Genomic DNA, 27,417 nt, shown 5'->3' on the forward strand with positions numbered 1-27,417 from the left:
GCATCCATGGTCCGTGCTGCCTCTTGAGACCATGCTGATTTTCTTGGTCTGTACTACTGCTAGAGGACAAGTAGATGTCTGGAATGGGCTGCTGCCTGAGGCCATGTTGATGTTTGTGGTTGATGTTACACCAGATGTCAATGGTCTGAGCTCTTGGTGGAGGTCGTGTTGATGTCCATGGTCTGCCCCACCACAAGGGACCATGTTGCCACCACAGACCATGTTGATGTTTAATCCATGTTGCTTCTGAGGGCCATGTTGATATTTGTGATCAGGGTTGCCACAGGAGACCTTGGTGATGCCTGTGATTTCTGATGCCGTTGGAGGCCATGCTGATGTCTGGGGGCTGTGCTGTGGCCTGGGGGGCTGTGCTGTGGCCTGGGGGGCTGTGTTGATGTATGTGGTCTATGCTGTGGCCTGGGGGGCTGTGCTGATGATGTCTGTGGTCTGTGCTGTGGCCTGGGGGGCTGTGTTGATGTATGTGGTCTGTGCTGCCTCCAGGGACCACATTGAGGCCCATCTTCCATTGTGCAGCCAGGGGCCATATGGATGTACATGGTCAGTGCCCATGGAAACCATGTTGATGTCCATGATCTATGCTGGGACCTAGTTGATGTTTGTGGTCTACTGCCATGGGAGGACATAATGAGGTCCATGGTCTGTGATGCTGCTGGAGATAATGTGGATGTCTGTGGTCTGTGCAGCCTTGGGAAACCATGTAGAAGTCCATGGTCTGGACTGCTGCTGGCTGTTGTGGGCAAGGAAGCATCTGTTGGAGTGGTATCAATGATTCCAGACTCATAATTGAGAACAAGAGACGTTGAAGGCTTCTGCAACAGCCTTTACACACACACACACACACACACACACACACACACACACACACACACACACACACAGAGAGAGAGAGAGAGAGAGAGAGAGAGAGAGAGAGAGAGAGAGAGAGAGAGAAAAGAAAGTCTAGACAGGAAGCTGTTGAGGAGAGTTCTGAAAAGTTGTGATGAAGATGCTAAAGTGTAGCTTCACAGTGTTGACTTCTGTTGGGGTAATGGGGAAGGACTCAGGCATCTTTCAGGGGCTGACCCCTGGGAGTTTTACCATGCTCTAATGAGTATGGGCAGCACAAATTGTATTTGGTGTATTTGGGGGGTGGGGCATAAGGTGGGAGGTTAGACCTAGGAGGAATGGGAAATGAGCATGATCAGGATGCATTGTATGAAATTCCCAAATAATCAGTAAAAATATTATGTTGGAAAAAACCCCTACAGAAAAGAATTTTATGAAATCTTAATTAATGTCTGTATATACATGTCGATGAGCAAGTCTGTAAATGTGAAAAATACAGAAAAGTTTTCCAATGTAATTTTGTGTCACTTTGCATTTGAAATCTTATTCATTTGAAGAACCACATGAAAGTAATGAACATAAGAAAACTGAGAGAGTTGACAGGCCATCCTTTACACTAGAAACCTCTTGCAAGTGAGAAACCGCAAGGAAATAATTAGCCACGTAGTGACACGTGCTTTCAATTGCTAATCAATTTATATCCTGGTGCTACAGCTTTATTGAGATACAAGTGTTGAAGGCTGGTCTCAGCAAGACAGCAAATTCCATATCAATGAAACAAAAAGTCTGGGTGTAGTAGCACATGCCTTAAATCCAGCAGAGATGGGCAATTGTGAGTTTGAGGCCTATGTAGTCTACAACATGAGTTCCAGGCTGGCCAGGACTAGGTGGTGAGACTCTGCCTATAAAAAGACTGATCAGCCAAACATTCATGCTTATGCGTACCCTTTGTCACATTTTAAGCCATAAAAGCTGGGGAAAATGAGAATGTAAAGAGTGCCAAAGTTGTCTTCATTGAACTTGGAAGATCCTACTGGCACCAGAAATTTGACAAAGGTGAGAAAAAGCAATGAAGGAAAATACAAATCCATAGTTCAACTGGCTTTATTACCAAACATTTATCATGAAATCTACAAATGTAAGGATTATGTTATTAGAAAAAGATTTTAGCTTCACTCACATCATTGGACATCAAATTACTTACAAAAATTCGGGCTGTTGGTTAATCTCAGTTGTCAACTTGATCAGCTCTAGAATAACCCTATATGATGATCTTCCAGGCAAAACTGTGGGGGGATATTTTTGTTATATTAATTATGGTGGGAATGCATACCCAGCATAGATGGTGCCTTGACCTGGGCTAGAATTCAGGGATGCATACAGAGAAGAAAACTGATCAAGGAAATCGTTGTTCTTTGCTTCTGGCTCTGGATACAGTGTTACAAGCTGCTTCAAGCTCTCATTGTCTTGACTTCCTCTTGTGGTTTGAATCAGGAGTTTCCCCCATGGGATAATGTATTTGAACACTTAGATGGTGGTGCTGTTTCATGTTATGGAGTTGGAGAATGTATGTCACTGGTGGTGGGCCACGAGAGTTTATGGTCTCACCCCACTTTCAGTTCTCACTCTGCCTTGTGTATGCTGTTGAGATGTGATCTTTAGATTCCTGATTTTGGTGCTATGCCTTTCCACCAGTATGAAAATCTGTCCTCTAGAATTATAAGACAAAATAAACTCTTCCTTAAGCTTCAAAAAAAAAAAAAAAAAAAAGCAGATCTATTAGAATCACATCTGACTTTTCAATGGAGACTAAAAGAGAGAAGGGCCTGGACAGATGTACTGCTGACTCTAAGAGACCACAGATGCCAGCCCAGACTATTATAACCAGAAAAACTTTCGATTTCCATAGATGCAAAAAATAAGACATTTCATGAGAAAGCTGTATTTAAGCAATATCTACAAATCCAGCCCTATAAAATGTGCTAGAAGGAAAACTCCAACCTTAACAGGTTAACTACAACCATGAAAACACAAGGAATAAATAATCTCAGACCAGCAAAGTCAGAAGAAGGGAAGCAACACACACACATACACACACACACACACACACAAACAAATAAACAACAAAATAACAGGGATCAACAATCACTGACCATTGACATATCTCGACATCAATGGACTCAATTTCCAAATGAGAGGACACAGATTAACAGAATGGATGGGATTTCAGGCTCCATCATTCTACAGCATCCAAGAAATATACCTTAACATCAAAGATAGACATCACCTCAAGGTAAACGGTTGGAAAAAGATATTTCAAGCTAATGTATCTAAGAAACAAGCTGGTGTAGCTCTTTTAATATCTGACAAAACAGACTTCAAACAAAAACTAATCAGAAGAGATGAAGGACACTACATACTCATCAAAAGAGAAAGAAAGAAAAAAAAACTCCATCAAGAGGACATTTCAGTTCTTAACATTTATCCCTCAAACACAAATACATCTAAGTTCACAAAGAAACACAACTGTAGCTTAAATCATAAATTAACCTCACACAGTGGTAGTGGGAGACTTCAATACACCTCTCTTGCCAATAGAAAGGTCATCCACACAAAAACTAAGCATATAAATGCTGGAGCTAACCAACATTATAAAACAAATGAATCTAACAAATACTTCAGAACATTTCACCTAAACACAAAAGAATATACTTTCTTTCAGCCCCTCATGGAACTTTCTCCAAAATTGACCACATACTCAGACACAAAGCAAGTCTCAACAGTACAAGAAAATTGAAATAACATCATGTATCCTGACAACCACAAATTAAAGCTAAATATCAAAATCAACAGAAAGTTTACAAACTCATAGAAACTAAACAACTCATTACTGAAGGAAAAATGTGTCAAAACAAAAATAACAAAGAAATTAGAGACTTTCTAGAGTTGAATGAAAATGGATACACAACACACCCAAACTTATTAGACATGATGAAGGTTGTTCTAAGAGGCAATTTCATGGCATTAAGCCCCTACATTAAAAAAAAAAAAAATTGGAGAAATCTCATACTAGTAGTTTAACAGCAACCTGAAACCTCTAGGACAATAAATAAAGAAAAAATGACACTCAAAAACAATAGACATCAAGAAATAATCAAACTCAGGGCTGAAATAAATAAAATAGAAACAAAGGGACATTAATAAGAATCACTGAAACAAAGAGTTGGTTCTTTAAGAAAATCAATGAGATTGATGAACACTTACACAAATTAACTAAAAGTCAGAGAGAGAATATTCAAATTAATAAAATTAGAAACAAAAAAAGTGGAGGACATAGTAACAGACAGGAAGGAAATCCAGAGACTCCTAAGAACGTACTTTAAAACCTATACTCCACCAAATTAGAAAATCTAAAAGAAATGTATAATTTTTTGATAGATACTACTTACCAAATTTAAATCAAGACCAGATAAACAATTAAAACAGATCTATAACTCATAGTGAAATAGAAGCAGTCATTAAAATCTCCCAACAAAAAATTAATAATAGATAGATGATAGATAGATAGATAGATAAAATTTTTAAAGAACCCAAGGCCAGATGGCTTTAGCACAAAAATCCACAACTCTCAAAGAAGAGCTAGCACCAATACTCCTCATATTATTCCACAAACTAGAAACAGAAAGGGCATTGCTTCATCCCAAAGAGGCAGGGATGGTTCAACATATGTAAATCAATAAATGCAATACACTACATAAACAAACTGAAAGACAAAAACTACATGACCATCTCATTAGATGCAGAAATGGCCTTTAACAAAATCCAGTACCCCTTCGTGATGAAATTCCTGAAGAGATTAGGAACATAAGGGATGTACGTCAATGTGATAAAGAGAGTTTACAGCAAGCTCATAGCTAACATGAAGTTAAATGCAGAAAAACTCAAAGCAATTCCACTAAAATCAAGAACAAGACAAAGTTGTCCACTTTCCCCATACCTGTTAAATATAGTACTTGAAGTCTTAGCTAGAGCAATAAAACAACCAAAGGAGATCAAAGGGACTCAAATTGGAATGGAAGAAGTCAAAGTATCTTTATTTGCGGATGGCATGATATTATACATAAGTGCCCCTAAAAATTCCACCAGGGAAATCTTACAACAGATAAACACATTTAGCAAAGTAGTTGAATACAAAATTAACTCACAAAAATCAGTAGCCCTCCTAAATGGTGGATGGACTGAGAAAGAAATCAGGGACACAACACCTTTCACAATAGTCTCAAATAATATAAAATACCCTGGGGTATCTCTTACCAACCTCAAGTCTTTAAAGAAAGATGTAATTAGTTCCCATAATCTCATAAGGGAGTGACACTATTAGGAGGTATGGTTTTGTTGGTGTGGGTACGGCCTTGTTAGAGGAAGTATGTCACAGTGGCAGCAGGCTTTGAGGTTTTCCTATGCTTAGGATACTGTCCAGTAAATCAGTTGACTTCCTGTTGCCTGCAAGATATAGCACGCTCAGCTTCAGCATCACATCTGCCTGCATGCTTCCATGGCCCCTGTCATAATGATAATGGACTGAACCTCTGAAACTGTAAGTAAGTCACCTTGATTAAATGTTTTCTTTATAAGAGTTGCCATGGCCATGATGTCTATTCACAGCAATAAAAACCCTATGAAAAACAATATGGAAAAACAAAAAACTCAGGATAGCTAAATAATATCCTGAATAATAAAAGAACTGCTGGGGGTTTCACGTTTTACTGTAAAGCTATATTAATAAAACAGCATTGTATTGGCACAAAATCAGATACATCGATCAAATTGAGGAATCAGACATAAATCCACACACCTATGGACACCTGCTTTTTTATGAAGAAGCCAGAAATACATACTAGAAAAAAGATAGCATCTTCAACTAAATGGTGCTAGTCAAACTGGATGACTGCATGAGGAAGTGTAAAAGTAGATCCATATCTATCACTCTGCACAAAATTCAACTTCAAATGGATCAAAGACCTCAACACAAAATCTGACACACTGAGCCTGACAGAAGAGAAAGTGGAGAATACTATTAAATCATTGGGACAGGAAAGGACTTTCTGAACACAATATCAATGGTGCAAGCAGCAAGATCAACAACTAATAAATGGAATCTCACAAACTGAGAAGCTTCTACACAGCAAAGGACACTGTTATTTGGACAAAGTGGCCTCATACAGAATGGGAAAAGTTTTTACCAACTATACTTCTGATAGCTAATATATAAAGAATTAAATAAACTAGACATCAAGAAAAAAACAGATTTAAAAATACGGTACACATCTAAACAGAATTCTCAATAAAAGAAACTCAAAGGGCTGAGAAACACTTAAAGAAATGTGCAACATCCTTAGCCATCAGGGAAATGCAAACCAAAACTACTTTGAGACTTCATTTTACACGTCAGAATGGCTAAGATCAACAAAACAAGTTAAAACTCAGGTTTGTGAGAATATGGAGTGAGAGGAACTCCCATTGCTAGTAGGAGTACAAACACACAGTCACTTTGGAAATCAATATAGTGGTTTCTATGAAAATGGAAATCAATCCACCTCAAGACCCAGCTATACCACTCTTGGGCATATACCCAAAGAATGTTTCATTCTACCACAGAGACATTTGCTTCAACCGTGTTCCTTCATAATAGCCAGAAATTGTAAACAACCTAGATGCCCCTCAATGTAAGAATGGATAAAGAAAATGTGGCACATTTATGCAATGGATCATTAAATCAGCAATTAAAATAAATGACATCATGCAATTTGCAGGCAAATGGATAGAACTAGAAAAAGAATCATCCTGAGTAAAGTATCTCAGATCCAGAAAGACAAATATGGTATGTATTCATTTAAACATGGATATTAGTTTTTAAGACCAAGCTACAATACATAGAACCACAGAGGGTAGGTATAGAGTAAGGGGCTAGAGTGAACAGATAGGTCTCATTAGGACAAGGGAGTAGAATAGATATTTGTGGATGGGTGGAGGGATCTGAAATGAGATGATCAAGTGAGGATGGGAAGGGGAGAGGGGATAGTGGGAGGGAATGCAGGAAAAGCTTAAATTAAGGAGTATTTGAGGGGTAACATAGAAACCTAATACAACAGAAACCTCCTAAAATATATACATATGTGAAGGCAATCTGTATGAAATTGCCAAGTGATGGGGGAGACAGAGACCCAACTGGCCATCTCTTGTCACCAAACAACCCTTCCAGTACTGAGTTTGGGTTACATCTAATTGAGTTGTTGGCCAAAAGGCCCCACAGGAATCCCCAAACAACCCAGGCTGTTGCCAAGAGTATAGATTGCTCGACACAAACTGACAGCAAGGCCCCGCTGCAGAAGACAATACCTGAATAACTCATTGAATATGAAAAACTGGATCTGCTGCCTACATCGAGCCTTCACCCCTACATTCCAGCATCTTTGTTACAGGAGGATACTCTGCACACTATCAAAAGAGAAACATAAACACCAAGCTGGCCATAAACCCTTCATCTACAATGGTGTCCTAACTGCAAGATATGCCAGGGCCAGTGGGACCAGGATTTATCCCTGGTGCATGAACTGGCTTTTTGGATCCCATTCCCTATAGTGGGATACCTTGGTCAGCCTTGATGCAGTGGGGAAGGGCTTGGGCCTGCCTCAATTTGATGTGCCAGACTTCATTGACTCCTCATGGGAGGCCTTACTCTCTTTGAGGAGTCAATGGGGCAAGGAAGGTTGTGGGGAGCAGAAGGAGGAGAGGGAGGAGGAACTGTGGTTGGTATGTAAAATGAAAAGAATTTTAAAATAAAGTAATAAAAAAACATTTTATGTACACTAAAAAAAAAAAAAAAAGACATGCCAGGACAATATTGGCACAAAACTTGTGGGAGTAACCAAACAATAGCTAATTTGACTTAAGGCCCACTCCATTACTGGTTGGGTAACCAAGAACTTGAGACTAGATAGCCCAGGGACCTAGGGTAAAGCCAAATAATCCTGGTCTTAAAAAAGAAAAAGAAAAAAAAATGTAGCAATAAATAACTCCTAATGGTATTCTACTATCATGGATCAGTGCCTTCCTTGTTCAGTCATCATCAGAGAAGCTTCCTCCTGCAGCAAATAGGAACAAATATAGATACCCACAGCCAGACATTACTCAGAGAATGAGAGACCTTGGAACACTGGGCCCTAAATGGGATGTCTCCCTCAGAGCTCAAGGAACTCCACAGAAGAATAGGCAGAAAAAAATAAGAATATGATCAAAACATATTTAAATTTTAAAATTGTTTTAAATAATAAAAATATTAAAAATAAAATAAATTTAAAAAGAAAAATAAAGAAGTCTTAAACTAGAAGTCAAGAGTCTAGATTATAATTGTAACAGAAACCATTTTGTTTGTATATTTACTGCTTGACAGGATGATGTGGTGTAAGGATGTTATGATATAGGGATGCTGTGAAAGAAGGATGTTGTCATATAGGGATGCTATGACATAGAGGTGGTATGATATAGGGATGCTATTATAGGGGTGTTATGGTATAAGGATGCTATGGTAGAGGGATGCTGTGATGTAAGGATGCCATGATGTAGGCATGTTGTGGTGTAGGGATATTGTGATATAGAGATGCTGTGGTAGAAGGATGCTGTAGTATAGGGATGTCATGATGTAGAGATGCTATTGTAGGGGGATTCTGTAGTATAGGGATACTGTAATAGAGGGATGCTGTTGTACAAGGGTGCTATGGTATAGGGATGCTGTAGTATAGGAAGACACAAGCCTGATTCAGAAACTTGGGCATGCGTTCTGGCTTTGGTATTTGATCTGAGAAATAGCATAGAATCTCTCTGAAAATCATCTTTTAAACTCAGGCAGTAGCAGGAAGATTACAGTTTCTTAGTGAGGCTTCACTGTGAAGTCTGCAACTCTATGGAAGTAAAGACTTGCAAATTCCTCTTAGAATTGTCTATAGTCCAATTTGCTGTGTCTTCACTTGCTCTTGCCTTTAAGCTCACTTCTGAGACAGATATTGTTCTTACAACAAAACTCTTTTCTGGAAAAGCTCCCGCCTCTGTGCTTTTAAGAGATGAAATAAACACTAGGCTAGAGCTGTGAACATCTCAAATGCGAGGAAGTAAAATATCCTGCTCTATACATATTTCCTTGGCATATGAAACTACAGATGGAAATAGCTCTGAAAATGTCCTTTTTATGAAAGCAATTTATATCTATATTAGTAAAGCAAGTGGAGGATGAAGGCAAAGATGTGTCCTCTGAGATGCACGTACTTGTCTATCTTGGAAAGATCTTTTCACAGGAAGAACAGATGGGAGTCCTAACACCTGCCCCGTAGAGATCACCACAGGTTTTCCTATGAGAGTTGCTATGTGAGTAACTGCCTTTTAAGACAACACTGGAGCCTTGTGTTATGGGAGTTTTTAGGACAGAGGCCTAACAGACCCAACAGGCTAGACTTGGATAGTGAGCCTCAACATGCTAACAAAAAAGACACCTGGTAGGGAAAAGCAGAGAAAAGTGATTTAGGGCAGCCACACTGGGAAGAACAAGTAAGGAGATCCAGTGACCACCCAAGTCCATTTTCAGGGCCCTAACATGAGGTTTAGGTTTAAATTGAGGGTACATGGAATGTGCAACCAATTAGTCATGGTCAAAATATAGTCCCATCATTGACCTGTTACTGTCTCCTAGCTCCATGCCCATCCTGCAAATTGTCACAGCTGTGTGAAGTCTCTTTAAGAGACAAGCTTCCTTTCTAGCTTTTCCTTCCTCAGCATGGCGCTCCTGGAGAAATTCCATTTCCTTGAGGTCAACTGTATCCGTAGTCTGAGAGTCAAAGCACAGGTGTCTCTCTCCAGAATGTCTTCCCTCTTGTCAGGACAGTTAAACACACACTTCTTCACTCTCCTTTTTAAAAAAGAAAAAGTTTTAACTGTTTTAATTTTTGTTGTATGTGTATGGGTATAAGTGTTTTGCATGCATGTATGTCTGTGCACCACTTGCATGCCTGGTGCCCAAAGATGCCAAAAGATAGCATCGGATCCCTTGGGACTGGAGTTTTAGATGGGTGCTAGGAATCCAACCTGGTTCCTATGGAAGTGCAACCAGTGCTCTTAACCATTGAACCATCTCTCCAGCCCCACACTTCATCCCTGACTATCCCATAGCTTGTATTGTCACTTCACCACCTCAAATAGCCCCAAGACCCTCTTCCTTTGAGTCACATATAAGTGACAATTGTCTGGCCCTTTCCATGAGACTCAGACTTTGTTGATAGTTTCTGCATTTCTGTAAGCTTTTTGTTACCTGTTGTGCGTCTCTTTATTTCACAGAGTGTGGGAGCCCGTTTTCAGGTTCCTCGTGGCTTTACCCAGCAGGTCCGCATAGAGGATGATTAGGGCCACAGGCCTGAGTGCAGGTGTCTGAAATGGTCTGCACTTGGCTATGCTGGGGGAGGAGGTCTTTTGCTCCACCCCTTGGCGTCTCTATAAATACCCTGGGGCAGAGACAGTCAGGGCCCCTTGGAAAAGGTTCCAGGCCCTCTCGAGGCTATCCTTTATTTTCTATCTATTTATCTCTGCAATCTAAATCCTTCTATCTAATATTTCCTGCTGCTCGCACTCAAGAAAACTCTGGGGAACTGTGGGGTTGGTGGGTAAATGCCCCACAACAGAGTAAAATAACCTACATTATAGGGAGAAGAGGAAAATGTTAAGTTTTCTACACCAATTCCAGCTGTATTGAAGTGGGAGTTGGGAATGTATCCCCTCATTTCTCTTCATACATCATCCCCCTCCCTCCTCCTCAGCCCCCCCCCCCCTTTCTCTGACTGACAGCCTGAAGCTTTCATCCCCAGATGGCACAACCCTGTGCAGGTGGCAGGTTCCCCTAGGAACAGCATTTGCTTTCCCATCGACTCCCGTTGCTCCAAGCTGTGAACTCACAGTCACTACCTTCTGGAGGCTGGAGCTCAGCCTCTGTCACAACAGATGCTGTTTGGGAAGAGTGGAAGCAACTGCTGTAAATATTGGTGGAGAGCTTGACTAGCACCATCGGCATAGCTCAGCAGACATAGCTGAGAGAAAGGAGATCCCTGGGAGTGGGAAGGACAACAGGAATAGGATTCTACAAGCTGTTCTTTTCACTCTCCACAATCTCAGTTTCACACAAACTCTCATCAGTCAGGAGTCTCAATCCCCTTTGCCTCTCTGCAGATCGCTAGGGTTGGTCCCACAGAAATGTGCAAACTTTTCCATCGCCACCTTCATTTTGTTTTGAGATAGGGTCTCCTGTAGCCCAGACTGGCCTCAAAGTTGTTACATAACCTAAGGTGACTTTGAACTTCTGATTCTTCTGCCTCCACTCATTGGCACCAAAGCTATACATCACCATACCTGGTTTATGTAGTACTAGGGATCGAACCCAGGGTTTCATGTATACTAGGCCATCACTCTACCAACTGAGCTACATCCCCAGCCTACCACAGTCACATTTCTGTGTGGTACTATTTTATTTGTGCTCTAACAAATAAAGCTTGCCTAGAGATCAGAGTGCAGAGCTAGCCACTAGTTAACCATAGAAGCCAGGCAGTGGTGGCACACACCTTTAATCCCAGCACTTGTGATCTCATGCCTTTGATCCCAGTACTTGGGAGGCACAGGCCTTTAATCCTAGCACTAAGGAGGTAGAGACAGAAAGTGATACGGCTGGGCAGAGAGAGGAATATAAGGCAGGAGGAGACAGGAGCTCACCCCTTTAAGGCTGAGGAGTTGGCGAGGTAAGAGGTAGCCGTGGCTTGCTCCCTTGTCTCTCTGATCTTTCAGCATTTACCATGATATCTGGTTCTGGGTTTTTATAATTAAGACCAATTAGGATTCATACATTTCTGTTATGAATATCTAGGTTGAAGACATTTCAAAAACTCAAGTACAGCCACAGTTCTATCCCCATCTGCAGTGCTCAGTGGGGAATTCTGGCCAGGCAGCACCAATATACTTTAGTCCCAAATCCTTAAAGAAGAAACAAGGGGAAAATCCAACCCTGCCTTGGTCAGTGTCAGAGCCTAGAGTAGTCTAGGCTCTCCGTGTGTCTCATAAGGCTTACTCCAGTCAAATAAATGTGGCTGCTGCAATTCTTTGTCCTGAGTGACATTTTAGCAGAATACACAAAGGATGGGCCCACGCCAGAGAAAAGAGGAGAGCTGCTCATGTGGCCTGGCAGAGACGATGAGCTGGAGTTGTGACCAGGCAGGAGGCAGCTTTTGAGAAAAGAGGTTGGCTGTGAAAACACCTGGGGCATTAGGAAAAGCAGAAAGAAACTTCTGAGCCAAGATATAGGAAAACCACTTGTTAACTATTTTAAAGATTGCAAACAAAGGAGTCCATAGAGATTAAGAAGTCGATAGAGATTAAAAAATAGTTCATTTAATGTATTGCTGTCGTAACTAATTATTACAAACTTCGTGGCTTAAAACAGCATAAATTTATTCTCTTACGGTTCTGGAAGCTAGAAGTATAACAGTTGCTCAGGATAAAGTGAAGGAGCCAACGGGGTTCATTCTTCTACCAAAGGTTATAGGAGAAATTTTCATTTCCTTGAATTTCAGTTTCTAGTGACTACCTAGACATCTTGGCCTGTGGCCACTTCCTCCATCTCCACAGTTCATCACTCCACACTGCTGCTCCTCTTCTCACTGCTGTGACCTTCCACTGTCTTCTCTGAACCTCATGTATGGACCCATTATCTCAGGCTCCACAGACAGTCTAGGCGAATCTCCCTGCCCCAGGATTCTTCATCACAGTCTGAGACACAGGAAAGAAAGTCAAAGTATTTTTACTATCCCCCACTCAACAACATTTCATGCTGTTGTAGAAATATAATGTTCAATTATAAAAAAAAAACAAAGAATTATTATTTTTCCACCATCATTCACATAGTATCAGATCAGTATCTCTTTGGGGCTGGATTGTGTTGCAGGGTTTGCTTTTTAAAATTGCTGTTTGAGGGTGGTGGTGCATGCCTTTAATCCCAGCATTCAGGAAGCAGAGGCAAGTGGATCCTGTGAGTTTGAGGCCAGCCTGGGCTACAGAGTGAGTTCCAGGACAACCAAGCCTACACAGAGAAACCCTGTCTTGAAAAACCAAAAATAAAATAAAATAAAATTGCTGTTTGAGTTACCAACTTGAGTTTCATAATATAGATGAATTTTGGCTTAGGATTGGGACAGAATTTCAAACAATTTCAGACAGGCCCTAAATCTACTTTTGTCTTTTGTACTATGTATTTATGAAAAGTTGAGTCTCAGCATTAACAATTATAAAAAACTTGATAAACTCTGAAAAATGTTTAAGATGCTTCTGCTACCTCATGTGGAATCAAATATTCAGCCAAGAGTTGCTTCTTCTTGTAAAAATGTAGCCTTGGGGAAAATTCAGCCTCCCCAGCTTGTTAACACCATGGCAAGATGGAGAAAAGGGTTGCTGTAAACTCGTTTATGGTGCCAACTGAAGAAATGAGAGCTACAGCCTAGAGGAAGAGCACTAGCGTGACTACATGTCTAATTTAACGTGTCTCCTGAGCTGCTACCCTGAGCCTCCCAGAACCAAGTGTTTGCAGGGTGGGGCTGGCTGCAGTATGTCATGCCCTCGCTAGTTGGACACAGGACAAGAAACGTGTTGGGAGAAAACCTTTATAACTCATGTGACAAAGGAATTCTGTCTGATACACATATAAACCTCTTAAAAATGGGTGTGATGCAGGTAACTCAATGGAAAATTGAGCAAGAGTCCTATGCTGTCATAACTTCGTAAGAAGGTAAGGACACTGAAGATCAAAATAGGCAAGATATCCCTCATCAGAGCATATTATGCAAAGCAAATCCCTTCATGAGATGTTGTTGTACACTCTGGACATTTTTTCCCCTCCATACTGGAGACTGAACTCAGGGCCTCACACATGCTAAGCTAATGGTGTCCTGTATCTTCCGCCCTTTCTTTTTGTTGTTGTAGTTTGGTTGGGTTTTTTGCTTGTTTGTTTGTTTTTAAGTTTTGAGACAGAGTCTTACTAAGTTGCCCTAAACTCACTCTGTAGCCAGACAGGTCTTAAACATTTGATCCTCCTGCCTCAACCTCCTAAATAGCTGGGGTTTCAGGCAGGTGCCACCAGCCCTGACTTTATATTTTAAACAAGTAAGCTGTCAAAAAATCAAATTATCTGGCAATGACCTGAGGGCCCAGGAAGATATCGTGGAAGATGGCACTATGCGTGCCTACTGCAGCATGGTGCTTGGGGTGGAGGGTGGTGTCGTGATGTGAGCTGATTTCTCACATCCCTACCTTACACCCTAACTCCCAATACCAGCAAACATGTCCTCATTGGAGATAACTGAAGTAATGAAGATAATCCAGTATGCCTGAGGTCTTTATTACAAGGGGAAACTTGAACACAGGAACTTGCACAGAGAGGGGAGATGAATTAAAGAGAAAAGCTCGGGAGAAGGGCAAAAGTTCTCTGTTCCCCAACAGGCCTCCAAAAGACCACAGCTGGTCCATTTCTTGATTTGGGATTCTCAGATCCTTTTGCCTGGACAGTCTGTGGTCCTCCATTACTATGGCCCTAGCTGATAGGGACCTGCTTCTTGGCCTTTGGCCTCTCTGGCTATCTCAGATGGAAATGAGAGTTTACTTTTGCCATTGGCAAGGATGGAAAAGGAAACCAAGGTTCTAAATGCATTGTGAAGAATCTTCATAAGCTGTACTTCTCATCCTGTCTCCTATAGAGTCTTATCTGTTTCCAACTAGCGACGGCACGACATGCTGCAGCCAGTCCCACCCTGCAAACACTTGGTTCTGGGAGGCTCATGGTAGCAGCTCAGGAGACATATTAAATTAGACATGTAGTCACGCTAGTGCTCTTCCTCTAGGCTGTAGCTCTCATTTCTTCAGTTGGCACCGTAAACGAGTTTACAGCAACCCTTTTCTCCATCTTGCCATGGTGTTAACAAGCTGGGGAGTCTGAATTTTCCCCAAGGCCGCTGGGATGCGCAGGGACACTTAAAGATACAGAGGGAGCCCTATCATGAATAGGAAATCTGGAGGCCAGTATGCGCTCCATCCCCACAGGGCCAGCCGCGGAGGAGGCTCAGGGCTGGACCGGTGCCAGAGTCACGCGACACAGAAGCCTGAATATGTCAGATGGAGGATTTAGTTGGGCATCTCGCTCCTAGTGGGTTCCGCCGGAAAGGCGCCGGGCAGGAAGGAATCCAAGGTTGGGGGCAGCGGCAGGCGATGGCTTCTGCAGGACTCACAGGCAGTTTCCCAGCTGGTGGGAATCCTTGGCCTTTCAGCCGGAGGACTGGGCGACAGCGGACCTTTCTGGAACAGGTCCGGATGTGAACAAACTGGCCTTGTTAGGGAAGGGGGCGGAGTTGAGGGCTGTTGTGGGGAGGTTGGCCACACCTCTGGCAGATGGGTATTGGCCTCCTTTGCCTGCCCTGGAAGGTGCTGCTGAGTCCCAAAGGCACTCAGGACTCCACTACAGCTGGATCTGAAGTGAGTGGGAAGTCTCAGGAGAGGTAAGCCCTGTCTGCAGCCTTGTTGTTAGCCACAACCACCTGGCAAGGACAGCACAGCTATCTCTCAGATGGGCCTGTTATAACTAATGTCATCACTCCTCCCCATCGTTGGCTGTAGCCAGGTGGGCAAGAAGGGCCTGAAGAGACTAGCACTCTGGTCAGGTGTCAGGCCTTGTCCAGGAGGCCTGTTGGACCTACAGGTAACCTCTCGTCCTCTGGTACCCACAGGCAGCCTTCTGTATTAATACCTTTCCCTCTGCTAGTCCTTTGAGACATAAGATCAGCCATGCTTGGAGTTGCCTAGCCCAGGAAGGGTGAGATCTGAGGTCTGTACTCACATTGTGTCTGCTAGGACAGGTCCCTGCTGTTGGCCGTTGGTGTCGTCGGCGTCACTATGATTCTCATGATCCTGAAGCAAATAAACTTAAAGAAGAAAGGTCGCATCACTTTACAGGACCCTGAAGCCGAGTACCCTCTGCCCTTGATTGAAAAGGAGGTAGTGGGTCACCTAAACCTTCCCCTGGTTAGGTGAAAGAGGACGGGGGTGGGGGGGATGGGGGGGATGCTAGCTGGGAAGGTGGGGTGAGCAGTCACCTCAGAGCCAAATGGATCAACTTTCTAAGATCTGGGCCACACAGTAAAACCCCTAGAGAGCCAACAGAACCTTTTTTTTTTTTTTTTTTTTTAAACTAGCAAATCAACCACAACACCAGAAGGTTCCGCTTTGGACTGCTCTCGCCGGACCATGTCTTAGGGCTCCCTGTAGGTGAGCAGTGCTTGGTAGCAATCCAGGTATGGGTCTTTGGGATGCTCAGTTCCTATTAGAAATGGATTCTCATTCTCATGGGATATGGAGGATACACTGATATAACCCTGGATCACATGAATGGAGGGAGATAGGCAGAAGGACTTAAGGACAGTGTCTTCATTGTTCCATTTGACTGTCATAAAAGTAGTATCTTGAGGAGAACTGAAAAGAAGTAAACCTAGAGCCAGAGGTCTAAGATCTCATTAAAGGCTCCTGCCCATGCAATTTAAGGCCAGTGCCTCAATCAACCTCACTGATCTTCCATCTAGAAAAGTGTTTCCCAGGCCTGTCAGCCTACTTCAGGTATAGTGAGAGCAAAATGATTGATGGATGTGAAAGTTCAGAAACTGCATAGTGTTATGCATGGGTAAGAAGAGCAGATATTCCCTTATAGTCAAAGCCCCAAATCTGTGGCAAGTGACTAGTGATGCAGATGCCCCAAATGGATGGATGGATTATCTGAGGGGGGCCTGAGACCCACTTAAGGAACTAGCCCTACCTGTCTCCTCAGATGCTGAGTGGTCCCATTTCTCGTTTTATCAGTAACTACTCTAGACAATGAGTCCACTCTCCTGAGGTGGAAAACCTAAGGGACAGGTGTGGGGCAGAGAAGCCTGTTGCCTGCTTCCTAGTGGACAGTCTGACTGATGGCCCTACTTTTCAAAGAAAGCTGTGACTGCAACTCTGACAGGTGATGAAATTATAACACAAGGAAGCCTGCTGACCTTCACTCCTCTGTAGATGAGAGTGCTATGTCACTGGGCTTTCTATTCCTCTACTTTAGCCTGTCACCATCCTGTTGGGGGACAGTATGAAACCAAAAGCCACTTGAGAAATAGAATTTGTAGAGACTTCTCTAAACTACTCTCCCTTCAGCCCCAGTGGAAGCAGTGTGGTCAGTGGGACAAGGCAATGTAGTGGCCTCTAAGAGTATGCCAGAAAAATGGTGAATGCTTCACAGTTCAGCTGAAGTGAAGATAGTTATAGGTAGGGCTCTGGGTCAGGAACACAGCTCCATTCTGCATAGGGATGCAGTAACTCACTTCTAGGTTCTCAGTTTCAGGTGAGCTTTTGGAAGGAAGTTGCTGCTTTGGGCCTGTGTTGACGTATCCCTGGTGGCCAATCAGGCTATGGCTATTAAGTTTGCACCTCAGCTTCTAGGAACTCCTCCAAGACCCAGATGAACACTGCTTAACATCTTGAACTAGCCACTCTGTCCTCAAGCACCCCACTCCCCCTCCTTCCTTTCTGCCTCCTCTTCATCTCTATTTCTCTCAGTTTCCACTTCTAGCTGTATTTCTAATTTTCCAGGCATACTTAATTTCTACTCCACCTGAAGTAGAAGCCTGGAGCCTTCTTTTGCCTCTAGATTTTAGCATCCCTTGATGCAGCTCCTCCCCTCAGTACTAATTGCTTTGGTCTTTGAAGTCTGGACTTCAATCTGGCTCATTATCTGACATTGGGCTACAATCTCAACTCCTAAGTCTTCAGCCCTCCAGGCCTATAGAATTCTACTCTGGACAGGCAAACAAACACACAGTGTAAATGTCCCTGTTGCTTCTTAGCAGAACCAACGGCCAGGATGGAACATTGTTGCTTTATTTGAAACAGAACTGTCTAGGTCTTGGGATGCTGCAGAACCCAATAGGCTAAGGCCTGTTCTATGCGGAGACAGAGATGGGATACTAGTGACTCCCTCCCAGACTTCAGGTTAGGAAGAAAAAAACTTTGTGAAGACTAGTTTTCTTTAAATGGGAAAAAAACTTCTCTGATTTCTTTTGTGAGACAAGTTCTTGCTCTTAGCATAGATTGGACTGCAACTTATAGCCCAGGTTACTTTTGAACTCAAGTCAATCTTGTCTCTGATGCCCAAGTGCTAGGATTACAGGCATGAGCTACCACACCTGGCTCCTTTCTGATATTTTTAGTATCCATTTCCACCTTTAATTAAGTCTTACTCCAAGAGTTATAGTGTGATCATAGCTAGGCAGATGTTATCAAAGTGAATTTGGGGGATTTCTGGGTTCTATTTGATTATCAATATTTGATTTTTTTTTGTAGGTAACTATGTCCATTTCTTGGCTCAAATGAATGATCAATTGGTAACCAGGGCTTACACTCCTGTTTCTAGTGATGATGATCAAGGCTTTGTGGACTTCATTATAAAGGTAAATAATGTCCACCTCTTATCCAGCAATCTGGAGCTCCCAGGTATCCTTAGTGTGGTAGAATGGAGAGTAATACTTTTTCTCTGAGAGGACTTATGGCCTGGACAGCACTTTCCAATAGTCTAATTTATCATCAATGCTACAATTAACCCTGTAGTGTCTCAAAGGATTGCTGTAATCAGTTTAATAGCCAACTTGACACAATCTAGCATCACTTGAGAAGAGTCTTAATGGGGAACTGTCTATACCAGGTTGGTCTGTGGAAGTGTCTATGGTGGATTGTGGGATTATGTTGATTATACTAATTGATGTAGAAAGACCCAGCCCACTGTGGGTGACACCATTCCCTAGGCAGAGGACCTTGAACTGTGTAAGTATAGAGAATGAACTGAGCATGACTAGGCATGCATGCATACATTTTTTGGATGTGATGTGGTGAGCTGCTTTAAGTTCCTGCCTTGACTTCCCTGCAATGATGGACTTTAACCTTGTTGTAAGGTAAAATAAACCCCTTCTCCCGTGAGTTGTTTTATTAGGGTATTTTATTGTGGGGACAGAAATGAAACTAAAACAACTGTTCACAGTGAGTGTGGCAGTGTCCACTTGCATGACTTCTGAAGGCAAATGTACTTTCCAGCTGTGTGCAACCATAGCCAAAGGCCTGGGAGCATAAAGACCTGTGCTTGCTTTTTCAGATATACTTCAAAAACGTGCACCCCAGGTATCCTGAAGGGGGAAAGATGACTCAGTACTTAGAGAACATGAAAATTGGGGACACCATCCTTTTTCGAGGGCCCACAGGGCGCCTGTTCTACCATGATCCAGGTACCAGGTGCTGTTCAGTGGGATCTCACAGTTGGGCAATTCCTCTCAAAGCTGGGAGATTCCTGCAGTGATCTTACCATGGTCTTCCTCAGCCCTGGAGCACATGGGCTTGTACTTCAAGTCTTCACACATTCATTCACGTGAACGCATTTATAATGACTTCTGTCACTGCTCATATTTATTTCACAAGTTTTTATGCTTCATCTAGAATGTCCTCATTACTGTCTCTGGCACAGATACATGAAAGGTGCCTGCTGATGTAAATGGTGGAAGGATTCCACATTGATTGGTTCATCCAGATTCTCCATTTACTCACTCATTCACCATTGTCATGGAGGAGGCTCTACAAGGCTCCAAGCTTGCCTAAGACAAGACCCAGCTATCCAATGGATGCCTAGCCTCGGTTTCCACTCTGTACACTGGTGGCCAGTGAAGCTACTGTGTCTGATTCTCTGGCTTGGAATGCTACAACCTTAGCTGATCTTGCCTCCTAAGAGTCAGAAGTCTTTTGTAGGCAGCCAGCCAAAGGCTACAGAAGTCATAAACATCCTCTATGTTTCTAGGTTCCCTTATAATCAAAGTAGATGAAATGAGTGAGCCTGAAAACAGACTGTTTCATCACCTGGGGATGATTGCTGGGGGAACAGGTAAGAGGTTTCTGGGTTCCTCTAAGACCATTCTAATTTGGGAGTCATTTGACCCTATGAGAGGTGGTACAAGCAATTGCTCCACATCTGTGGTAGTGGCAATGTGGCAACAGATACTGACTCTGACCCTGTTCCTCTGCAACCGTCATAGTGGCTCCCCAGGAGCCATGGGAACCTTTCTTAAGAAGCCAGGCAGGGCCGGCTTTGCTGGATGGTTCCTAAATAGTGGAAGATCCAGTTCTAGTCTGACTCTCCAAATCTCTTGAGAATGAACCCTCAGGGATTAATAACCCACAGGGTGTTAGGCACCATCACAGGCAGTTATAATACTATCACATTTACTGGCCATTAATTCTATTATGCAAGCAAGGACAAGAACTAACTCACAGAATGTTCTTTACCTCTTGCAATAGAAAAAGAAACAGGGCTGAGGATATGGCTCAGTTGGTAGAATATTTGCCTAGCACACACAAGGCCCTGGGTTCCCCAGCATCACATAAAAACAGGCATTGGTAGCACATGCCTGTAATGCCAGAACTTCAGATAATCAGAAGTTCAAGGGCATACTTGGCTACACAGTAAGTTGAGGCCAGCCTGAGATATGTGAAACCCTGTCTCAAAAAGGAAAGGGGGCTTTTGACCTTCTGCTGCATTAAAAAAAACACCAAAATGAAGGTTCTTCCTTACTTTGGGTTTTGGGGAACAGAAGGGGAAATGGTAGAATCAGGGTTAAATGATATTGTTAATCTGCTGAAGGCCAGAAATGGAGGCATTGGAGATGGTAGAAAGCTGGCCTGCCCACTGTTTTCCAGGCATTACTCCCATGCTGCAGCTTATTCGCCACATCACAAAGAACACCAGTGATGGGACCAGAATGTCCCTTCTCTTTGCCAACCAGGTCAGTTCTGCAGAGTCAGCCCAGAGCTTGCTACAGTAGCATGGAATGTTCCCTGAGTTGGGGCTCTATATGAATTCATTCCCCTCCCATTGCCTGGAAACATGCTACTTGGGTGCCTTGGGCTGTGGGAGGCTTACTGGGTTCTGAAAGTCTGCTAGTGGCTGAAGAAGCTGAGGCAAGGCCTGTTTTGTTTGTTTCTGCTAAACTCTGGCATCTTCCCTACAGACCCACTCCATGCACTGAGCTTTCTCAATTCCCTGTTTTTCTGAATATTAAATAACGGATGTTCCTGCATATTACATATGCTTTTACACTTAGTAGTATCACATATGCATCTTCCTCTCACTAATTTTAAATAGTCACATCAGAATCAAAATGAAATTTTTCCAAAATTTCATTCAGGTTCTTTCCAGATTTTGTCATAAACAATAATTATGAGTAACTGGGCCTGACCTGATAACTTTTACTTTATGAAACCATGCCAGAAGTAGCATTCCTGGGAGAAGAGACATGGAGGGTTTGATGACCCAGGCCTAGGCATTCTCGTGGAGACTTGTCCCCCTTTTCTCACATGAAAACACAGACCACCTTCTTCTTCTATACATCACCAACACCACCCTCCCCTGGCTCCTTAGGGAAGGCCAACCTGCACTAAGCCTGTGTCTGTTGGGCCTGCTAGACCTGATCCCTGGATGCAAGAAAATGAGTGGAGACTTTTGCATGCACAGGGTCTATGCAGCCTGTCCTTCCAGCTAGAGGGCAGACACGCTGTTGGTACCTCTGCCTCACCCTTCAGCCCCACCAGCTCTTTATATTGACAGAGAGAGGGTGTACTGTGCAGGAGGAACAGGACCTTGTCTGCCCTGGAGTCTGACAAGCTCTTAAGCTAGGAGAGTGGCAATGAAGGTGTGAATGTACAGACCTACGTGTTCAATCTAGGTGGGCATACTGGCTGTTCCTGGATGGACCATTGTAATGTTGCTTCTTTTCTAGACAGAAGAGGATATCTTGTTGAGAAAGGAGCTGGAAGAAATCGCTACAACTCACCTTGACCAGTTCAATGTGTGGTATACCCTGGACAGGCCTCCTATTGGTATGCCCATGTTACTCTCTCTTATTCTGAGCCAGTTCCACCCTTTGACACACCTACAGACAAGTCTCTAGGTTTTGTTTGCTTGTTTTGCCTTTAAGGTTTACTCCAAAAGAGATTAAGCCTTAGAGCTTTTGGTCTGTATAGAGCATGCAAGAATCTGATGGGAGGAGATTGTGTGCAGCAGGTTGTAAAGGGACTCAAGGGTAGGTGCTAATTCTACACTCCCCATGTTGTACTGAGTATAGACCCTGAGCCACTTGAACACCTGCCCTCCACAGTCAGCACATTTCACCTAATATGACCACTGGCCCCTTACCCTCTTGTACTGCCCATGGCTACTCTGCCATTCATCACCAAACTCTTCTGGACAGCAGTCTTCATATGCTGAGCCTCAGCCAGCACCCAGGAACAACCACACACCTTGTATCATGCAGGGCACATCACCTGCTTCCTTGATCTATATCTGTCTTGGCATTATTTCAAGCTGCCAGCAGATGGTGCTGCCCAACTCAACAAACACCCCACCATACCAATATGACCTCCTCACCCACCCCTACCTAACAGCCCCACTCAACTCAGGGCTTAGAGCAAAGAGACATCATCCTGAGTCTGAGTCCAAGGCTTGAGCCTGGAATCTGGAGGGAATGCTGCAGATGGCTGGAATGTCCTATCTATGGGAACCAGCAGTGCAGACTTCTCAGCTTCTGTAGGTCACCCTGGTCTCCAGCATCAGGGGCAAATGCAGAACCATGCATCTTCCCTGCTTTGCTTCATTTCAGGATGGAAGTACAGCTCTGGATTTGTTACTGCTGACATGATCAAGAAGCACCTCCCTCCCCCTGGGGAAGCCACACTCATCCTGGTGTGTGGTCCACCACCTATGATCCAGGAGGCAGTTCACCCCAGCCTGGAGCAGCTTGGCTATACCAAGGACATGATTTTTACCTATTAATATCCCCCCCATGCTCCTTGGCGGGTCCCTCTCCTCTGTTTCAGAGTGAGTTTGCCTTCACGTTATTCAACTACAGTATTTTCTAAGTGCCTCTCCACGGACCCTTGGGCATGGTGCTGTTCTGGGTGTGGACGTAAGAATTCAAAGGATAGAAGACAAGGTAGTTTTTGAGCTTCGAGGCTTGGAGGCTGGGGATGATGCCTTTCTCAATGGCTTAGTGTAATAAACTGGACTGCTCTCCATTTAGCTCACAATGTGTGAATATGTAGGGAATACAATGGGCAGCCAGAACTTGCCTGGGTAGAATTCTAGCAGGATCCAAATGGGGTTCCATCACTTCCACTAACCACTCATGAACCTTCTTTACATTTCTCCACTTTGAAGGTATGACTCACAAGAGGGCAAAGGCCTTGTGTGTTCTTCCTTCCCATGTGGGACACTTTGAGACACAAATAGGATTAAAAACCTACATGTAAGGGCAGTAAATTCACAGTAGGTAGACTCTAGGAATCCCTTCCTTAGTCCCTGAATTTTGTGCAGCAGATGGAGACATGGGGAAATATTTGTATTTTAGCATTCTCTAGGTGATAGACTCCATCTTGGTACTGGGCCAAGGTAGGCATGGTTAGACTTAAGTTTCACAATTCACCATACCCAGCAGCTGTGCCTCAAATCCAACCTACAGGATACAGGAGTGCTATCGCCACCTGCTGTTCAGAGTGAGAATAACACACTGCTGCTCTGCTACTTCAGTGGGTAAGGCCACTCCAACTTCTTTTCATATATCCTTCCAAACAGGCCAGAGATTCTGTGGAGATTTTGTTCTCTAAGTCACACAGGAGGAAACAGACACAGTTACATGTCCCCAAGTCATTCAGACAGAGGGTAGCAGAGTTGGCTTTAAGCCCGGGTCTGCTGAATTCTAAGTCTGTTCTCCTTTCATAAGAACTAGCATAGGAGCAGCAGTATTAGAACTCACTGCTGGGTCTGTTGCTCAATGTGCACATGTGAGGAGGGGCACAAAAGAGAAAAAAAGGAGAGAAATATGGCTCCACGGAGCTCTGCTGTACCCTTGAATCTCATCCACAGGGGGCCAAACACAGTCTCAAGGCAGGCCTGGGAGGGACACTCACACTTTGATCTATCAACCCATTCATGCTTAGTGTATCCGTGGGGAAAGCCCAAGTCAGGGGAAACACTCCTGTCCATTCACTAAATTGCCCCACTTGACACTGAACTCACTCTGTAGCTCAAGTCATCTGTGAAGTCACAGTCATCCTGCTGCCTCAGCCTCCCAACTGTTAGTAGCTGGGGTGACAGGCATATGCCTCCAGGCCCAGCTGCAAAGCCTCTTCTCATTGGACTCATCTCAACCTCACGGATTTTTCCTTCCCTAGGGCTTCCTTCCACTCTGACCTTATTTTTCAGCCTAATGGTTCTCAATTGGGAGGGGGTGAATTCCCCCTCCAGGGGACATTTGACAAAGCCTGAAGACATTCGGGCTTTCCTAACTGGAGGAGAAAGAGCTAATGACATCTGTACGGAAGACCAAGGATACTGCAAAAGCAATCCGACAACTGGAACTCACTTAGCCCACACAGACTACAGTGGCTCAGCGGGTTTATGCAGAGAGTACCAGCGCATGGCAAAATGGCACATAACCTCAAAGTGGGCTGTGAACATCTCAGAGGCAAAGGCAGACAGCACCCAAAGGGCAGAGCTGACTTGGAACCAGAATAAAGAATAAACGGGGTGAAGCAAAGACAAATCAGTGGACTCACAAAGGCTGGTGGGATGATAGAAAGGGACTGGCATGCCCATCTGTGAGCATTCTGTGACTAACGAATTCAAAGCTGAATGGTGACAAGGTGACAGGCGTGGGGAATGTCTGGCAGGGACCAACTAAGGTGGTGAGGGACCAAGTAGAAAGTCATGGGCAGTGATCAGATAACAACAAAGCAGGAACTAGAACAGCCATGGCCTGGGAGGGAACGAGGGTTTAGTGGGTGCCTCCCTTGGAGGTATCAAGGTAACAGAACTGGCTTGTATAACAGGGGGGAAAAAGTTTGTGTTTAAGACTGTCCACTAGGGGAGGTATTTGATCAGCCACTACTTGAGGCAGGTGAGGGAAAGTGTCATGTCACCTTGGTATCTTGGGAACACTTCTGTTCAGACACCCACTGCAGATACAGGTGGATGGAAGCTGCTAGAGGATCTGGACAGGAGTCCTGGTTCTCAGGGCCAGGCTCCCGGAAGTGAAAATACATACTTCTTATGAAGTAGCCCCAGAGAATCCCCTACCCCACCCCATCCCCAAGCAACTTCAATCAGCCACTGCAGGACAATCAGAACAGTTTGCACACCATTTTTTTTCCCTCCAAGCAGAGGCTTTTTATGAACTAACAGCTCATTGCCTTTGCTCTGCATTTAACACCTCACTTCCCTCTCTACAAGAGTGTCTGCAGTTTGTATATAAAAGTACAAAAGGTAGAAAAGCTCTATGTAGTGAAAAGCGATCATTGACGATGCTGAAGTACACAGGGAACCTCTGGGCACCTGTCTCATCCTTCTGCCTTTGCTCCTGCCAGCACCTACATCTGAGGCACCCCAAAGAGCCACATCTGGGTTCTGTAGATGGCTCTGTGCCAACTCCCCATTGAGGCAAACATTCAGGTCCCACGCATGCCTCCCTGGGCTTGCAGTCATGAAGAATGTCATCTGTAGTCATCAGCATCAGGGACAGCCAGGAGAATCATTCAGTAGTTGGTCCTGGCTCAGTAGAGTCTGTAAGAACATAGCCAAAAGGACAGTTTAACAGTCTATAGGGCAAGGCTATCCTGTAGCGTCTGCACAAGAAACAGGACAATGGGAGTGGCCCATATCCACACCACTGACCTGCAAAGTTATGATGTCCCAGGGAGTCTGCGCACTGAGTACTGAACAGACAGTAATGTTAAGGTAAAAATGGGGTGAGGGTGAAGCTTAGTGTACACAAGTACACAAGAACTTGCTTTGCTTGCATAATGTCCTAGGTTAAATTCCTACCACCAGTACATACTATACACAAGATAAAACTAAGCCTTTCATCTTAAAGGTAAACTTACTATTTCAAGACCAGCAAAGGTTTGTTGGAGATCACATCCAAGACTGTACAGAGACATTTCCCTGTATGAGCCAAGGGACAAAGCCTGTTGCACTGACGTAGTCTTGCTTAGATATAAGAGACTCTTCCATCCTGCCTTTAGGCAGGTTTTTAACGGGGGTGGGGGTGGGGTGGGGGTGGGGTGGGGGGAGGTGGGGTGGGGGGGGTGGCCATTTGTTGGTATTTCTGGTCTTCTTATGTGGTTTACAAGAGGGCTATCATTATCCCTGCTTTACAGATAACTAAAGCCAGTCTCAGAGAGACAATGGCATACCTAGGCTCCTAGAGCTAGTAAAAGGCAATGACTTGAACCACTCCTACCCCCACCCCCCAAAAAAAATCTGTTCTTCTTTCCTTGGGACCAAGTTGCCTCGCCATGGACTGATTAGTATTCCTGGGCATGGCAGGCTCTCCCAGCTTGCAGAACATATTCATGATATCAGAGGAGTGGTAGGAATGCATGTTTCTCCTGTGCCAAGAAGGCAGGACATTAGTCACTGGGCTAGAGGTGAGCCAGCACTTTGATCTGGCTGGACAGTTGACCCAGAACTTCTTGAGCACCATTATATCATTACCAGATCTGAGACCAGGGAAAGGATCCAGCACCTTGTATGTTCAGGCTGACTCTGATGAAAGGCCTGTGAGCCTCCAATGCCCTGTGGTGGCTCAGAGCCCAGCAACCGGCCAATGGAGGAGGCCTTTCAGCTGCTGTGTGCCTCAGGGCTGGCTCAGGCTCTGACCCACTATCAAGCATCATCCTTTCCCGTCCTGTGGCCATGATGAATATCACCCCACCAAGCTTACTGGGCTTCACTAGCCATGCTGCAAAGAAGGTGGTTGGAATCTTACCGTGAGGCGGTGGATGTCTTGGGAGAGGAGCCCTATTTGTGTCACGGTGACTTCAGAAGGTACCATCTGTAAAATGGGCAGCAGCCTGATCAGCACACAGGAATGAAGCCTATGCTTTGCAGGGACAGCGGCATGCAAAGCCCCTTCTCCTCAGGCCTGTCCTCTCCAGGACATTCTTCCCTAGAGCGTGGGCATGGTGTGCTCAAGGCCCCAAGGAGTGACAGCTGGTGAGACGCATGCAGTTTCAGTTCCTGCACTGCATGTACATGCTCTGCTGAAGCCACACTCAACATCAGCGCTGTGTGGAGAAGCAGGGCACAGGCAGAACGTGTCAGAAGCAGCCTTCTGCACACGTCCAGTGGTCCAGCTACCTCACAGGGATGAAAGCCTCCAAATTACTACTGGACAGAGGATGATTTCTAGGCACAGAACCCCCAGATATCAATGCTGTGGTCTAAGAGGACATCATCAGGAGGCTGCTGCCTCTTCATGGCACAGGAGCCTCCTTTTCTTGCCTTCCTTCTCCTTGGGTACTGCTGGCCTACTCAGTCTTCCTTATCTGGAT

At 44.1% G+C, this 27,417-nt stretch overlaps 2 protein-coding genes across 6 annotated transcripts in view; one reads left to right on the forward strand and one right to left on the reverse strand.

Annotated features, from left to right (window-relative positions):
* Window positions 1–15,059: 15,059 nt before the first annotated feature.
* Window positions 15,060–23,103, forward strand: LOC131915834 (NADH-cytochrome b5 reductase 2). Of its 5 annotated transcripts, none has more exons than XM_059269133.1 (10): window positions 15,060–15,279; window positions 15,397–15,470; window positions 15,828–15,966; window positions 16,164–16,236; window positions 18,340–18,446; window positions 19,142–19,271; window positions 19,835–19,918; window positions 20,731–20,816; window positions 21,810–21,909; window positions 22,008–22,649. In XM_059269133.1, exons 1-10 carry the CDS (start codon window positions 15,091–15,093, stop codon window positions 22,121–22,123), a joined length of 1,098 nt encoding a protein of 365 aa, XP_059125116.1. In that variant the 5' UTR covers window positions 15,060–15,090; the 3' UTR covers window positions 22,124–22,649. The 5 variants fall into 5 exon arrangements, with proteins under 5 accessions (XP_059125116.1, XP_059125107.1, XP_059125127.1 ...); XM_059269124.1 differs by lacking the exon at window positions 22,008–22,649 and adding an exon at window positions 22,689–23,103 and having other exon boundaries at window positions 15,062–15,279; XM_059269152.1 differs by lacking the exon at window positions 22,008–22,649 and adding an exon at window positions 22,689–23,103 and having other exon boundaries at window positions 15,243–15,279; window positions 15,823–15,966.
* Window positions 23,104–25,575: 2,472 nt separating this feature from the next.
* Window positions 25,576–27,417, reverse strand: part of Ppfibp2 (PPFIA binding protein 2) — a 165,843-nt gene continuing 164,001 nt past the window's right edge. The window contains 3 exon segments of the mRNA XM_059269181.1: window positions 25,576–25,609; window positions 25,611–25,645; window positions 26,853–26,918. Coding sequence (XP_059125164.1) covers window positions 25,576–25,609; window positions 25,611–25,645; window positions 26,853–26,918 — 135 coding nt within the window.

Source organism: Peromyscus eremicus, chromosome 1 (assembly GCF_949786415.1).
Source record: "Peromyscus eremicus chromosome 1, PerEre_H2_v1, whole genome shotgun sequence".
NCBI classification, from domain to species: domain Eukaryota; kingdom Metazoa; phylum Chordata; class Mammalia; order Rodentia; family Cricetidae; genus Peromyscus; species Peromyscus eremicus.

Bases quoted from the DNA above. Each gene is read 5' to 3' on its own strand.
- LOC131915834 (XM_059269124.1), top strand. From the start codon at position 15,091: ATGGAGGATTTAGTTGGGCATCTCGCTCCTAGTGGGTTCCGCCGGAAA. The intron at 16,237-18,339 runs GTGAGCAGTGCT...TTTTTTTTGTAG, and splicing joins TGTCTTAGGGCTCCCTGTAG to GTAACTATGTCCATTTCTTG. The intron at 19,272-19,834 runs GTACCAGGTGCT...CTATGTTTCTAG, and splicing joins CCTGTTCTACCATGATCCAG to GTTCCCTTATAATCAAAGTA.